General features: G+C 38.3%; 1 protein-coding gene across 4 annotated transcripts in view; it reads right to left on the bottom strand.

The window, feature by feature from the left end:
• RASA2 (RAS p21 protein activator 2) overlaps window positions 1-12930 on the bottom strand; it is a 123742-nt gene that overhangs the window by 89348 nt on the left and 21464 nt on the right. For all 4 annotated transcript variants that reach the window (XM_045503455.1, XM_045503453.1, XM_045503454.1 and 1 more), the window contains exons 2-3: window positions 6630-6747; window positions 989-1092 (exon numbers count right to left, since the gene is read on the bottom strand). In XM_045503455.1, coding sequence (XP_045359411.1) covers window positions 989-1092; window positions 6630-6747 — 222 coding nt within the window. The remainder of the gene's footprint in view (window positions 1-988; window positions 1093-6629; window positions 6748-12930) is intronic.

Below are 12930 nucleotides of genomic sequence, written 5' to 3' on the forward strand. Positions count from 1 at the left end.
TACTGTTTTTAAAGGTTATTTGATTTCCTCTAAAAGGATTCTAGCAAACTTCAAAAAAGGTTTGTCAGGAAAATATAGAAGCCAGATTACAAAGATTTAAAAACAAAGTAGCAGTAAGCAGAAGGATACAAACCATTTGTTAAGAAGTTCAACAGCAAAAGCGGAAACATATTAGATGGTAGTTAAGAGAGGACAAAGTCAAATAAATCATTTAAAAAAGTCAAATTAACCATTTAAACTGTAGAAGACTTGAGCATATTTCCAATCAGAAAGGAGAAATGGAAATGACGAAATTCACAATACTAAAAAGCAAGAGGATAATACATGCAAATTACAGACCTCTACCTGTTATTAAAATACAGACAATGGTACAAAGACCATGAATCTGACACATGCATGTCCATTTAGCTTTGTTCTACTCCATGCCCACAGAGCATACCCCAGCCTTAGACAATTATTTAAGAAATAGAGTTCAGGGTCACCAATAGAGCCAGAGAGAAAACATAGGTCTACATTAAAGCAAATTATTACTTCTATAAAAGCTTCAAAAATAAATGTTCTTTGGGAGATCAAATACTGCGATCTTTGTATAAAAACATTCTTTCAACCATTCAGCAAATACTTACCAAGCTTTTACTAAATGTAAGGCACTCTGTGAGTGATGGTCTCTACCTTCATAAATACCCTATTAGACAAGATACTAAACAAAAAACTGATGAACAAGTGTAATGAATACTAACGAAAATGGCCCTACAGGTACTTTGGAAACATGACACCATGATTAGGGGGAGATCAGTCACGACACCTCCAAAGCATTACCTAAGCTGAGCATACAAATTAAAAATAAGATTCACAAACAAACATGAAGAGTAAAGGATTAGAAATATTGAACATATATTATTTTGTTGTTTTCAATGCTTTATATTTAGAGAAAGAATTAACAGAAACACCAACACTGTGATTAAAGATAATTATGAATAGTACATACCTATACGAAGGTCTCTTTGTAAAACATTCTTATCATAAACATAGAAAGACAAATACTGGAAAGTTCTTGGAATCTCAAAGTAAAATTCTTCACTGAAAAATGGGCTAGAGAGAAAGGGGAAAAGCTCATTAAATTTAAATTTGACAGTGTCCTCAAACAGTATTTTCCATAAAATAAATTACAGACTAAAACATCATAGGGAAAAGCTTCAAAAGCCCAAAATTATTCTCTATGCTAAGTTCCAACTAAACCTTATACAAACCAAACTGAACTCTGAGAGGACCTCAATTGCTAGGCTGAGCTCTGAACAGCTTTTCAGAAGTCCTATGGACAGAAGACCCAATTATTGCCTAGGGTCATGTCCACCTCAAGTGGACACAATGAGCTGAGGAGAGTGTCCTTCACAACATCATCATCTCAGAAATATGTATAGCTTTATTAATCACAATTGACAACACAAAAGGATAATGTTTTGAAAAGTATTATTTTAAAATATACCTAAGAAATTACAATGGGTTATTTTGAATCAATTTAAGTTATACATTACACATAATGAAATCCAATTTAAAGTACAGAGGTTAATGATTTGACAAATTTATAAACCTGTGTCATCTCCATCCCAGTCAACACATAGTAACACTTCTGTCTCCCAGAAGGTTTCTGTATATTCCTCTGCAGTTATCCCACCACACCTGACACAGGTAACCAGTGATCTGATTTCTATTATACAGATCTGTCAAAGAATCCCATATAAATAGAATTAAATAGTATGTACTCTTGTGTCTAGCTTCTCTCACTCAGCTTAACAACTGAGATTTTTCCATTTTGCTCATGTGTTTTAATTGCTGCATAATATTCCCTTCATGAATATTCCACAATCTAGTCTCCCAGTCATGTCATGCAAGTTGTTTCTAATTTGGGCTGTTAAAAAGAAAGCTGCTATAACATTTTTATAGAAGGTTTTTTCTGAACATATGCTTTCAATTATTTTGGGTAGACAGCTAAAAGAGTAGAATTGTTAAAAGGTAGATGAATTTTTAATTTATAAGAAACTGCTGTCAAACTGTTTTCCAACACCTGTGTCCCAAACAAATGTGTACCGTTTACACTTTTACCAGCAATGCAGGAGGGCTCAAGTTATTTCATTGTCAAATTTGCTACTGAAAGTCTTTTTAAAATTAGCTATTCTAGTGAATGTGATATGATAAATTTTTACACCTGTGAAATTTCTACCCCAGCCAAGATACAGAACATTTCTATCTCCCCAGACAGTTCCCTTGTGCAATCACCTCCTCCATACTGTCACAAAAACCAGTGATCTGATTTCAATCATGACACATTTGTTCAAGAATCTATAGTGACAGAAATGGTCTTAAACTGCATTTCCCTGATGGCTAATGATGCTGAATATTTTTCATGTGCTTGTTGGCCATTTGTATATATTCTTTTGGGAAATATCTATTCATGTTTTCTCCACATATTTTAAATGGGCTATGTGTCTTATTGGTTTTGTTTTCATTTTTAAATAAGTTCTAGATACAAGTCCTTTGTCAGAATATTTTCTCCCAGCTGTGGATGGCCATTTCATTTTCTCGACAATGTCTGTTGAAGAGCAGAAGGCTCTGATTTTGATGAAATCCGGTTTCTCAATTTTCTTCTTTTATGACTAGTGATTTCTACATCCTAAGTTAAGAATTCTTTGCCTATCCCCAAGTTGCAAAGATTTTCTCCTATGAAACCACTTATTTTTTTTAATGTTTATTTAAACTTTTAAAAAATGTTTTTATTTATTTTTGAGAGAGAGAGAGAGAGAGACAGAGCATGAGTAGGGGAGGAGCAGAGAGAGAGGGAGACACAGAATCTGAAGCAGGCTCCAGGCTCTGAACTGCCAGCACAGAGCCTGATGCGGGATTCGAACCCACAAACTGAGAGATCATGACCTGAGCTGAAGTCAGACACTTAACTGACTGACTCACCCAGGTGCCACCAAACAACTCATTTTTATAATTTTATTTTAAGAATGTTATTTTGATGTTTAAATTCTTCTATAAAGACATGAATCTCTGAAACGTTAGTAAATATCTTTGTCAAGATCACTTCTTTCCTAAGAATGTTTAAAGAAATAAAGGATTCTTTGAAAATGTCACCAGAAAAATGCAATCTCTTTAGGATGTCACAACTTAAAAAAAGAAACTGAAATACAAAGGAAAATACTCTTACAGAAGTTATTTCTGACCTTGTCCAGAAAACAGCTGACTCAGCTTTTTAGTTGTTTATAACGCCTGGTTAACTTTTGCCAATATGTTTTCCACTTCAAATGTAATAAAAATAAACTTTTAAAAGTTGGTCTATCAAAATAACTGGAGTCCTCTAATTAATCTCAACATAAAAACTGATACAAAAACAACTATTAGGCAAAGACATGACATGTTTAGGTATTTTCTCCTTTGCATCATTTTATAAACAATTATAAAATTGAGGATTTCCTTTGTATGTCACATGCACGCACTCAAATGTTATTTTTAAAATACATTATAAAACCAAGTAAGAATACCACAGAACTATCCACTAAACCATCACATCACCACAATTGCAGCAAGTTAATCCCCACATCTGGGTGCCCACATCTTTAATTAATTAACTAATCAATCTATCTGAAGAAAACTTCAATGAGATTGGTAAGCAGCAATGACTAGACTTACACAGTTTTTAAAACAACACTCTATTGCTATCACTGACGTATGATCATCTTAAGGAAATTCCTGGGATGGGAAAGAAAAGCACTAGGCACAAGAAGTATTGCTATTTCTCAGTTTGTTTATACCATTCGCTCTTCAAAAGGATTTGAGGTAGAAATGTGGGAGCTATAGATTTCAACGTTTATTTATTTTTGGGACAGAGAGAGACAGAGCATGAACGGGGGAGGGGCAGAGAGAGAGGGAGACACAGAATCCGAAACAGGCTCCAGGCTCTGAGCCATCAGCCCAGAGCCCGACGCGGGGCTCGAACTCACGGACCGCGAGATCGTGACCTGGCTGAAGTCGGACGCTTAACCGACTGCGCCACCCAGGCGCCCCGGGAGCTATAGATTTCATATAGGACTCTTCCTTACCCATTATGAAAACCTGTATCCAGGCTGCCTATAAAAACTGTACTATCCAGAACCCATAAGATCTAAATGGTATCTACTGACTTATCAAAATAAGGGGAAAAAACACTGACATGAAAGCCAGGGGGGCAAAGCTTTATATTACAGATTCTTTCACCTTATTCCACAAGGAAAATGCTAGGGGGCACCTAGAATCCAAGAAGCACCTAATCTAACATGTGAAATAACCTAAGGTAACCACTGTTAGTCTTAAAATACCTTCCAAGTTGCTATGCATCTAGGAAAATAATTTAAGATGGATAAAAACAATTGGTTTCATCATCTTTCCACAACACAAATATCTAGAAAGGCAAGAGTTAAAAAAAAAAAAAGTAAGCTAATTTTAGTCACTAATTTACAAAGCTACATATTTGAAACTACCACAAGTATTCAATTTATGGACAATTACTAGCTCTGTATATCACTGATTTTTGTGCGATATGGAATCAGTGTACATTGAGTAACAAACTAAGAGTTGTAACAGTTTCAGGTTCCAATCTCCAGTTTGCTTCCCACTTCCTATATTATACACACAAATTATTCAGCCTTTTGGTGACTCGGTTTCATCATGCATAACATATAAATAACAAAATTCTAATACAACAGGGACAGATGATTTATGACTAAAGACATGAAGTATATTACTTTAAATTTTGGGGGGGTTACTGAAGTACTTTCAGCTTTACACAATCCTTTTCTATGAAGAACACTAGAGACATTCAAAATTATAACCACTGACAATAAAGATAAAAGGGGAAAAGCCTCAGAGAAAAAAGGGCAAGTTTAAAGAAAATAGATTATGAAAAAGAACACCAAAAAATAGATTTCCTAGGGGTGCCTGGGTGGCTCAGTCAGTTAAGCATCTGACTCTTGGTTTGAGGATCTCACAGTTGGTGAGTTCGAGCCCTGCCGTTGGGCTCTGCTCTGACACTGCAGAGCCTGCTTGGGAATTCTCTCTCTCCCTCTGTCTCTATCCCTCTCTTGCTCATGCTCTCTCTCAAAGTGAATAAACTCTTAAAACCAGATTCCCCAAAAAGTTTACAGGAGTCATGATACTTAGTAATTCATTCATCACACGTTCATTCCAACAACTCCCCATGCCTTTATTTTGACTCTTATCTCTGTCCAAGACTGTGTCCTGTCAGCACAGCTCTGTGCTAGAATTATGCCCACAAATGCTATTACAGGGCAGAGGTGGCACACTCTAATTTTATGAATTAGAATTTATTATGATACTCTCAAAGTGCTATTACACTTTCCAAAAATGAGAAATTTACGTAAGAATCCATTCCCTGACAATGACTTGTGCAACTCTCAGAAGTAATTTATTCTCAAGAGAAATAAAATAATGAGGTACTCTGAGAAAAGTTCAAATAAATAGGCACAATTTAGCCTAGAGAACAAACTGAGGTGTATTGATAGTTGTTTTCAAAAACTTGAAAGATGTCATGTCAAAGACAGATTAAGGTGTTTTCCAGAAATCCAAGGGAGGATTAGGAACAATTAAAAGGAAGATATATTTTGAAGCAATGAAAAGCCACATGAAAGCCAGCACTGCATCTATCTTGTTCTCATGAATATAGGAATAAACAGCACCCAGCCAGCTCTTGGCATACAGTAGGTTCTCCTTTTGATAGACATTATTTGACTAAATGTAAGAGTTTCCTAAGGATCAGAATAGTTCTAAGAACAAATAGTCTGCTTAAAAAGCAATGAACTCCTTGGTCACTGGAACAAACATTATTAAGCAAATGTCAGATGACCTCTTATCAACGGTAATTGTCAGAAGGAACAAACCGTAAGGCAGTTGATTAGTCCAGCTCAAAAAACATTAAAGCTCCCTCAAACTCTGAGATTCTGTAATTCTAAAAACAAATCCAGGGGCGCCTGGTGGCACAGTCGGCTAATCATCCAACTTCGGTTCAGGTCTTGATCTCGTGGTTCATGAGTTCAAGGCCTGCATTGAGCTCTGTGCTAACAACTCAGAACCTGGAGCCTGCTTTGGATTCTGTGTCTCCCTCTCTTTCTGCCCCTGCCCTGTTTCACTCTGTCTCTGTCTCTCTCTCTCTCAAAAATAAATAATAAACATTTAAAAAAATTTTAATAATAAAAATAAAAATAAAAAATCCAGAATGTAAAAGAAAAGTTTCAGGGGCGCCTGGGTGGCTCAGTCGGTTAAGCATCTGACCTCAGCTCAGGTCACAATCCCGCGTTCTGTGAGTTCGAGCCCCGCGTCGGGCTCTGTGCTGACAGCTCGGAGCCTGGAGCCTGCTTCCGATTCTGTGTCTCCCTCTCTCTCTGCCCCTCCCCCGTTCATGCTCTGTCTCTCTCTGTCTCAAAAATAAATAAACGTTAAAAAAAATTTTTTTTTTTTTTTAAAAAGAAAAGTTTCAGACAAACGAAGTATTCTTGATGATTACAGTCTGGAAAAAGTATAAAATTTATTTATTAATATATATCATATGAAAGATAATTTATGAATTTTTTACAAACCTTAAAGACTTTTCAACAACTTGGGTACGATAAACTTCTTCCTGGTCCAAATTTATGGTGCAGAAACAATCTCTCATTTTGTTGGGTCCAAGATATGGCAATAAATTTTTTGCTTCACCTGTTGGCACAAAAATTAAAATTGGTGTTAAATACCACCAGCTGCTTCATGCTAAGCCTTATAAAGGATGAATTCAATTCAAAAGAATATTCCAGAGGTAGCACAAAAAAACTCCTGATTAAAGAAAGAAGCTGATCAATTTGGGCTAAAGGCATCCAGTGATGGGGCACCTAAGCGGCTCAGTCAGTTAAGCACTGGACTTTGGCTCAGGTCATGATCTCACGGTTCATGACTTCGAGTCCCACATCAGGATCTCTGCTGTCAGCAGGGAGCCCACTTGGGATCCTCTGTTTCCCCCTTTCTCTCTCTCTCAACAATTAATAAACGTTGGAAAAAAAAAAAAAAAAAGGGTATCCAGTGAGATGGAAAAGAGGAGCAGGGTGTAAAGGGGAGTGTGAGGTCATATTACATCATGGTGTCCCTGCTCGCAGAAAAGGGCAACTCCCCCACTTGTCCTCTCCATTCCAAACACCAGTGCCACTTCAAAGACTTGACTCCACAATTAATCCCTCTTTCCTGTATCATCAATTCTCCTCTCTAGTGGATCATTCCCATCAGAACGAAAACAAGCTTTAGTATTTCCCAATTTTAAAAGAGCACAAAAAGAAAAAAAATCTCCTGTGATTCCACACCCTTTCTTGTGGTATCATTCCATTTCTAGACTCTCTTTCATAGCAAATCTTCTCAAAAGCAATCATCTCTCGTCACTGTTTCTAATTTCTCACTTTCCATCCATTCTTCAACCCTCTCCCCAGTCAGCCAGCTTCTAACTCCATGATGACACACAGCAACTGTTCTAGCTAGGGTTATCAATGCTTTCCATGTTGCCAAATCCAGTGGTCATTTCTCTCCCCTCATCATACCTGATCTGGTGCACTATGTAATAATAGTGAACACTAACATCCCTCCTTAAAATGTCCTTTTCTTGGCTTCTCCAACAATTATTTCTGGCTTTCCTCCTACATCCCTGGCCCTCTGTTGATTTCTTTCCCTCCTCACCTCTAAATGTTGCAATGCTTCAGGACTCAGATCTGGACCACCTTCTCTTCTTTGCCTGTGCAAACCCCTTCAAGTATGGTGTTAATGCAGTTGCTTCCTAGGTCTGCATTTCTAGGCCTGATCTCTCCTCCTCAACACTGGATGTGAATATCCAACTGCCTCCTTGGATATCCAGTAGGCATCTTGGATTTAACAAGTCCCCGACAAACCATCTGACTTCCTCCCCTAAAACATGCTCTTCCCCCAGTCTACCACCATCTTACTCTCTTTTTCTCACCATCCTCCCCAAACCTCCCCTACATCCAACCCACCAGTAAATCCAGCAAACCTCCAAAACACATCTCAAATCCAACCACTTCTCCTTGCCTTCGCTGGTATTCCCCTACAATCCACTTTCCACCAGTGTGATCATCTTGAACATATTCTTCAGGTCGGTCACCCCCCTGCTCCAATACCATTCCATTTCACTTAGAATACAATCTGACTTCTAAATTCCCATTCTCATGATCCACACAGCCCTACCATTCTCTCCTCTCTGACCTCTTTTCTTCCCACTCTCTTCAGTGTTCACCCTTTTTTCATTCACCAACCATGCCAAACTTGGTCACGTGGAGGGCCTCTGCCTGGAATGCTCTAACTCTACAGCTTCCCATGGCTGGCTCTGCTTTTCCTTCAGGTTTCAGCTTAAATTCTCCTCAGAGAAACCTTCCCCAACTATTCTGTCTCCAGTAGATAACCCTGCTACCATAGGCTACTTCTGTTTTCTTGAAAGCATTTATAACTATCTGAAACTGCTAATTTTTACATGTTTATTTTCTGGTTCTCTCATTCTTGAGGCCTGAGAACTTGTTGATCCCCAAAATCTAAAATAGTGACTGTCATACAGTAGATATTTGAGAAATACTTGTTGAAGGAATACTAAGGAAGCCAGGAAGTCTAATTTTGAAGTTCTTTGGAGATACTCATGGTCCAAAAGCACACACAAAAGTGTGCACTGAAATCAGACACCAGTGTACTAAATTCAGAAAGCAAGGTAGTTGGCTTAAGGGAAACAGCACTGCCCTAAGAATTATGAAATCAATGCTCCTGTTTTACCCCTGCTACTATGTATCTAAATGGCTTCACACAAATCACTAAAGCACAGCCTTCTTGATGCAAATTTGGGCTAGATAAACTCAAGTATCTTTCTGCTTATCACTTTAAAACTAAACGCCACTTAAACCAATATATTTTAGCATAGTCTATCAGAAACTTAAGCACCTATGAAAAATTCAATAAACAATTTTTTTATTACAATGAGAAAATCAATGAAAAGGCACCAGTAAGATACTCATTAAGCTTGTCATTGAGCCAACAAAACTAAAAGGCAACTGACAGAATGGGAAAAGATAGGACATAGCGGACAAAGGGCTAGTATCCAAAATCTATAAAGAACACACCAAACTCCACACCCGAAAAACAAATAATCCGGTGAAGAAATGGGCAGAAAACATGAATAGACACTTCTCTAGAGAAGACACCCAGATGGCCAAGAGGCACATGAAAAGATGCTCAACGTCGCTCCTCATCAGGGAAATACAAATCAAAACCACACTCAGATACTACCTCACGCCAGAGTGGCTAAAATGAACAAGTCAGGAGACTATAGATGCTGGCGAGGATGTGGAGAAACGGGAACCCTCTTGCACTGTTGGTGGGAAGGCAAACTGGTGCAGCCACTCTGGAAAACAGTGTGGAGGTTCCTCAAAAAATTAAAAATAGACCTACCCTATGACCCAGCAGTAGCACTACTAGGAATTTACCCAAGGGATACAGGAGTGCGGATGCATAGGGGCACTTGTACCCCAATGTTTATAGCAGCACTTTCAACAATTGCCAAATTATGGAAAGAGCCTAAATGTCCATCAAATGATGAATGGAAAAAGAAGTTGTGGTTTATATACACAATGGAATACTACTTGGCAATGAGAAAGAATGAAATATGGCCTTTTGTAGCAACGTGGATGGAACTGGAGAGTGTTATGCCAAGTGAAATAAGTCATACAGAGAATCATTTTCACTCTTACATGGATCCTGACAAACTTAACACAAGACCATGGGGGAGTGGGAGGGGGAAAAACGTTACAGAGAGGGAAGGAGGCAAATCATAAGAGACTCTTAAAAACTGAGAATAAACTGAGGGTTGATGGGGGTGGGAGGGAGGGGAAGGTGGGTGATGGGCAATGAGGAGGGCACCTGTTGGGATGAGCACAGGGTGTTGTATAGAAACCAATTTGACAATAAATTTCATATTAAAAAAAAAAAGCTTGTCATTGAGAGCTTAAAAGAAATTAAGTTACTACTCAGAGTAAATATACTTATATTCATCTCAACTCAGAATCAGGAATCTTTTAAATGATTCCAAAATTGCCTAATATGGGTTGGCCTTCACAAATAAACCAGTTTCCTAACAGGAAAAAATTATATGTTTTAATTTGTATCCATCCAGTCTCTTCCTGAAGCTAGATGTTGCTTCTCTTATCCAATCTCATCCATCTTGCCGAGCTCTCTCTACTCCATTCCCTCTCATTCCACAACACTGCCTATCAATTCTGATTGAAGCAGGTTGATTACTCTCAACCTTCTTCTCTTTTTTTTTTATTTTTTATTTTTATTTTTTTAATTATTTTTGAGAGACAGAGACAGAGACAGAGCGCAAGCAGGGCAGGGGCAGAGAGACAGAGGGAGACACAGAATCTGAAACAGTCTCCAGGTTCTGTGCTGACGACACGGGGCTCAAACTTGGCAACAGCTAGATTATGACCTGAGCCTAAGTCAGACACTCAACCAACCAAGCCACCCAGGCGCGCCTCTTCTCCTTTAAGTCTTTTCTTCTTTGATGTCTCCTCTCTCTATAAATCCAGAAGGTATTTTCTTTTTAAACCCCAAATCCAAGTAGGTCACCAAAGGGCCTGGAATGTAAACAACTTTTAAAATTAAATCATAATAAATATGATCTATATCTAATGAGGGAATTTGGAACACTTAATCACTGCTCTTGAATATGTTCCCGTTTCATTCACATAAGTGCAGTTTGAGAACTATTTTGTGAATGTACATCTATTCCACTACCTGCCTTTTCAAGGGGGAGATAATAGCAATTACTTTGTGTACAGAATCCAATGAATGGTATCAGATATCTACTAAGAATAAGTAAAAGCTTAAGGTCTATGTAATATATGAAACACACTCAACGTTGCTTCCTGTAAAAGGGATTTTCATAATCTGTATTTGTTGAATATCTGTCACTAACTTATATTCAAATAAACTACACTGAAGGTGAATTCTTCTGATCAATGCCCAGCTCATTAATCAATCATACAAATATGTTGATAGATTCAGCTATCAAGACTTTAATTCTAAACTATATTGACACTCAAAAAAAAAAAAAAAAAAAACAGGGGCGCCTGGGTGGCGCAGTCGGTTAAGCGTCCGACTTCAGCCAGGTCACGATCTCGCGGTCCGTGAGTTCGAGCCCCGCATCAGGCTCTGGGCTGATGGCTCGGAGCCTGGAGCCTGTTTCCGATTCTGTGTCTTCCTCTCTCTCTGCCCCTCCCCCGTTCATGCTCTGTCTCTCTCTGTCCCAAAATTAAATAAAAAACGTTGAAAAAAAATCATAAAAAAAAAAAATCAAAATAATTACTGCTACTCTATAAAAAAAATAATCAAAAGTATAGTAACTAACAGTTTGAGAATAAAAATATTCTACCCATGTTATCTCTAAGCAGAAAAATTATTTTAATGGTACACATTTTATATCAAGCTACACAGAGACAAAAGTGAGGAACTTTGAAAGACTGTACTTGTCTTGTGTGTGATATTTGTATAGGACCTCCCCTATGTTCTAATTATGGTATATCAGTAAGAAGGAAGAGAGGTAGGGAGAAAGAGAGAGGAAGGACAGAAGGACAGAAGGAGGGAAACACAACTATTGCTCTTTGAAAACTTATCCTATAACCTCTACTCCAATCCTTTCTGTCCGACTCACAGCTTGAACCTGCAATTGCCTTCTGATCCTATTTCTTTATTAGAACCCTAGGGGGTGCCTGGGTGGTTCAGTCTGTTAAGCGTCCGACTTCAGCTGAGGTCATGATCTCACGGTCCGTGAGTTTGAGCCCCGCGTCGGGCTTTGTGCTGACAGCTCAGAGCCTGGAGCCTGCTTCCGATTCTGTGTCTCCCTCTCTCTCTGACCCTCCCCCATCCATGCTCTGTCTCTCTCTGTCTCAAAAATAAATAAACATTAAAAAAAAAAATTTTTTTTTAAAAAAAGAACCCTCAAGGACAGTAATATTAAGTGCCACCAAATCAAATGATTGCTTGTTAGTTTCCAACTTATTTGACCATGCTTCAAGCATTTGGTAACGCCAAACTTCCCTCAGTTTAGATAACTCATTCCAACAGTTTTTTTTTTTTTTTCAACGTTTATTTATTTTTGGGACAGAGAGAGACAGAGCATGAACGGGGGAGGGGCAGAGAGAGAGGGAGACACAGAATCCTAAACAGGCTCCAGGCTCTGAGCCATCAGCCCAGAGCCCGACGCGGGGCTCAAACTCACGGACCGCGAGATCGCGACCTGGCTGAAGTCGGACGCTTAACCGACTGCGCCACCCAGGCGCCCCTAATTCCAACAGTTTTGTTACGCCCTCTTTGAGACTTTCCATCCACTATCAACATTTTCAATATGAAGAAACTTTTGGCATCCACAGACCACTGAATCCATAGGTGGAGCACAAATTTTAGGTATTTTTTTAATATGTCATTATAAAATAATAAAAATATACTGAAAAACAAATACTTATGTTTCTCAAGACTATTTGATGGTATTATTTGTAATCTTTCTCAATTTATCTATATAGCCCATTTGATAATGGCTAGCCTTAAGGAGAATCGGGGTTTGTATCTGTGGTAGATATGGTGGATCAGTGGTCATCACCCATTTCAACATCCTTTGGTATAGGACTTCCTGTACTGCAGATACTAGAAAGCTAGAAAGTACATTCCCCAACCTTTCTTACAGTTAGGGTTGTGGATATGATTTCAATTCCACCTATCAGTTGCACTCGCTAGAAATCTGGAGAGCAGAAGAGAAGGTAGGTTATATTTAGGCTGCTACTATGAAGTACGGTCACGGACATGTCCAAGTTT

Source organism: Leopardus geoffroyi, chromosome C2 (genome assembly GCF_018350155.1).
Source record: "Leopardus geoffroyi isolate Oge1 chromosome C2, O.geoffroyi_Oge1_pat1.0, whole genome shotgun sequence".
NCBI lineage: Eukaryota > Metazoa > Chordata > Mammalia > Carnivora > Felidae > Leopardus > Leopardus geoffroyi.